The 2,933-nt window shown below is 47.5% G+C and overlaps 1 protein-coding gene across 1 annotated transcript in view; it reads right to left on the reverse strand.

The window, feature by feature from the left end:
* adcyap1r1b (adenylate cyclase activating polypeptide 1b (pituitary) receptor type I) overlaps nucleotides 1-2,702 on the reverse strand; it is a gene marked incomplete at both ends in the record, with an annotated part of 21,773 nt that extends 19,071 nt beyond the window's left edge. The window contains one exon of the mRNA XM_084443863.1: nucleotides 2,649-2,702. Within this exon, the coding sequence (XP_084299989.1) occupies nucleotides 2,649-2,702 (54 nt within the window). The remainder of the gene's footprint in view (nucleotides 1-2,648) is intronic.
* Nucleotides 2,703-2,933: the final 231 nt, after the last annotated feature.

Genomic DNA, 2,933 nt, shown 5'->3' on the forward strand with positions numbered 1-2,933 from the left:
ACAGTGTAGCACGGCTGTATTTACTGGACCAGGGAAAAGGCACATTATATTTATTTTTCCCCCACAGATTGTGATGCTAATCACATCAAAGTATGTGTCAATAGTTTTAGGATTGTAATGAAACTAACACACACCCCCACACATACACAGACAAACTGACAAGGGAAGTGTATTGGAGATCTACTGTATCATGTCCGGTAATTAGCATTGGTGGGGCAGAAACAGTCGGAGAGAGGCTCGTTGAATTAGACATTACTTTTGTCCAAACATCATTTGAGCAGACATATTTCTCTAAACTATTCTCTCTTCCTGTTTCATAATCGAATCAAATTAGCCACATCAGCTGGGTTTCTCATGGGTAGCCATATCAGTTCATTGCAGTGTGGTACTGTACTATATGCATGTCTATCAAACATAACAATATAATGCTTTTCACTGGAATCAGGTGACTTTATTCATTTTATTGTATCGACCTACACAATTGGACATCAAATCCTTCCGAGTGTGTGAGTGCTCAAGCGTATGAGTGGGTTCTTTCATGGGGCCTCTCTGTGTTCTGTTTAATAAACATGAGTCAGTCATGCATATTCATGAGGAAGGAGCCAGACGCACCCAGGACGGATTAGAGATTTACATCCTAAACACTCTGATTCAGCTCCATCCTCCCATACATCTCTCCCCTCTGATTCACTCATCCCTCTCATCCTCCGATACATCTCTCCCTCTGATTCACTCATCCCTCTCATCCATCTCTCCCCCTCTCCCTCTGATTCACTCATCCCTCTCATCCTCTCATCCATCTCTCCCCCTCTGATTCACTCATCCCTCTCATCCTCTCATCCATCTCTCCCCCTCTCCCTCTGATTCACTCATCCCTCTCATCCATCTCTCCCCTCTGATTCACTCATCCCTCTCATCCTCTCATCCATCTCTCCCCCTCTGATTCACTCATCCCTCTCATCCTCTCATCCATCTCTCCCCCTCTCCCTCTGATTCACTCATCCCTCTCATCCATCTCTCCCCTCTGATTCACTCATCCCTCTCATCCTCTCATCCATCTCTCCCCCTCTGATTCACTCATCCCTCTCATCCTCTCATCCATCTCTCCCCCTCTCCCTCTGATTCACTCATCCCTCTCATCCAGCTCTCCCCTCTGATTCACTCATCCCTCTCATCCATATCTCCCCCTCTGATTCACTCATCCCTCTCATCCTCTCATCCATCTCTCCCCCTCTGATTCACTCATCCCTCTCATCCTCTCATCCATCTCTCCCCCTCTCCCTCTGATTCACTCATCCCTCTCATCCATCTCTCCCCTCTGATTCACTCATCCCTCTCATCCTCTCATCCATCTCTCCCCCTCTGATTCACTCATCCCTCTCATCCTCCCATCCATCTCTCCCCCTCTGATTCACTCATCCCTCTGATCCATCTCTCCCCCTCCCCCTCTGATTCACTCATCCCTCTCATCCTCTCATCCATCTCTCCCCCTCTCCCTCTGATTCACTCATCCCTCTCATCCTCCCATTCATCTCTCTCCCTCTGATTCACTCATCCCTCTCATCCTCCGATCCATCTCTCCCCTCCCCCTCTGATTCACTCATCCCTCTCATCCTCCCATCCATCTCTCCCCCTCTCCCTCTGATTCACTCATCCCTCTCATCCATCTCTCCTCCTCTCACCCATCCCTCTCATCATCTCAGCCACTCGATGTTTCTATCCTTCACCCAATCTCAAGCCTGCCTCTCTCTCTTTCTCTCTCTCTCTCTCTCTCTCTCTTTTGACTGAAGTTCCTCATCTATATAATTCCTTCCTCTATGACTCACAGCAACCCTGATCACCAGCTCTCTCTCTCGCTCTCCTTCACACACAAACAGACACCCCCCAAAACAAACACACGCACGCCCACGCACACACACACACACTTTATCACACAAACATACTACAGTAGCACTCTGTTACAGTAGCACTCACGCTGTTGGAACAGTAAATAAATGCCAACCTGACATGAATCTCAGAATAAACAATGTTGTCTACAGCTTCCAAGATTAGAGAGGTGAAGAGTGTGTGAGTGTGTGAGTGTGTGAGTGTGTGTGTGTGTGTGTGTGTGTGTGTGTGTGTGTGTGTGTGTGTGTGTTTGTGCCCAGATGTCCCCACAAGGATAGCGAAACAAGAAAAAATCCGCTTCCCATAAGGTTATGGTTCAATTTAAGGTCAAAGGTTAGGGTTTAGGGCTTGGGTTACAATTACGGTTATGGTTAAGGTTAGAGTTATGGGTCAAAAGTTATGTTTAGGGTTAGGTTTATATTTTACGGCTACGGTTTGGTTTAGGGAGACCCACAAATGCTAAATAGTGTGAAGGTGAAACAGAGCGTGCCTGACAGTATGGTAAATGGTAAATGACAGTTTGACAGTAAAACCACTCAGGGCTTCCAGGGCCTCGATGGAAACCTTGTCTCTCTGTTATGAAGTGTTTAACATCTCATCTGCAGACGACCCTCTACGTACATTGTTTCTGTTCTCTCTCTCTCTCTCTCTCTCTCTCTCTCTCTCTCTCTCTATAACATTGGACTTGAACACATAGAAGTCAATTTTCCATCACAAACCCCATAGCCTAGCCTAACCATAGATAAAGTTGGCAAGCTTACCAAGGGGATGATGAAGAGGAGGGTGAAGAAGGGCATGATCATTGTGGCCGCCATGTTGTTTCCCTCTGAGTCAGGACTGTCCAATCAGATGTTCCAGGAGAGCTCTGGGGACTGATGGACAGGGCGGGATGCTGGTCAGCTTTCTCTCCTCACCTCGGGATCTGGAACAGAGACATCAACACACACATCCTGTCAGAACATTTACTTTGTGTAAATTCACCAGCCCTCATCAGGTTATTTAGAATAGGCTGACCCCCCCCCCCCCCCCCCCCCCCCCCCACACAC

The sequence above is a fragment of the Borostomias antarcticus genome, assembly GCF_949987555.1.
Source record: "Borostomias antarcticus genome assembly, chromosome: 10".
NCBI classification, from domain to species: Eukaryota; Metazoa; Chordata; class Actinopteri; order Stomiiformes; family Stomiidae; genus Borostomias; species Borostomias antarcticus.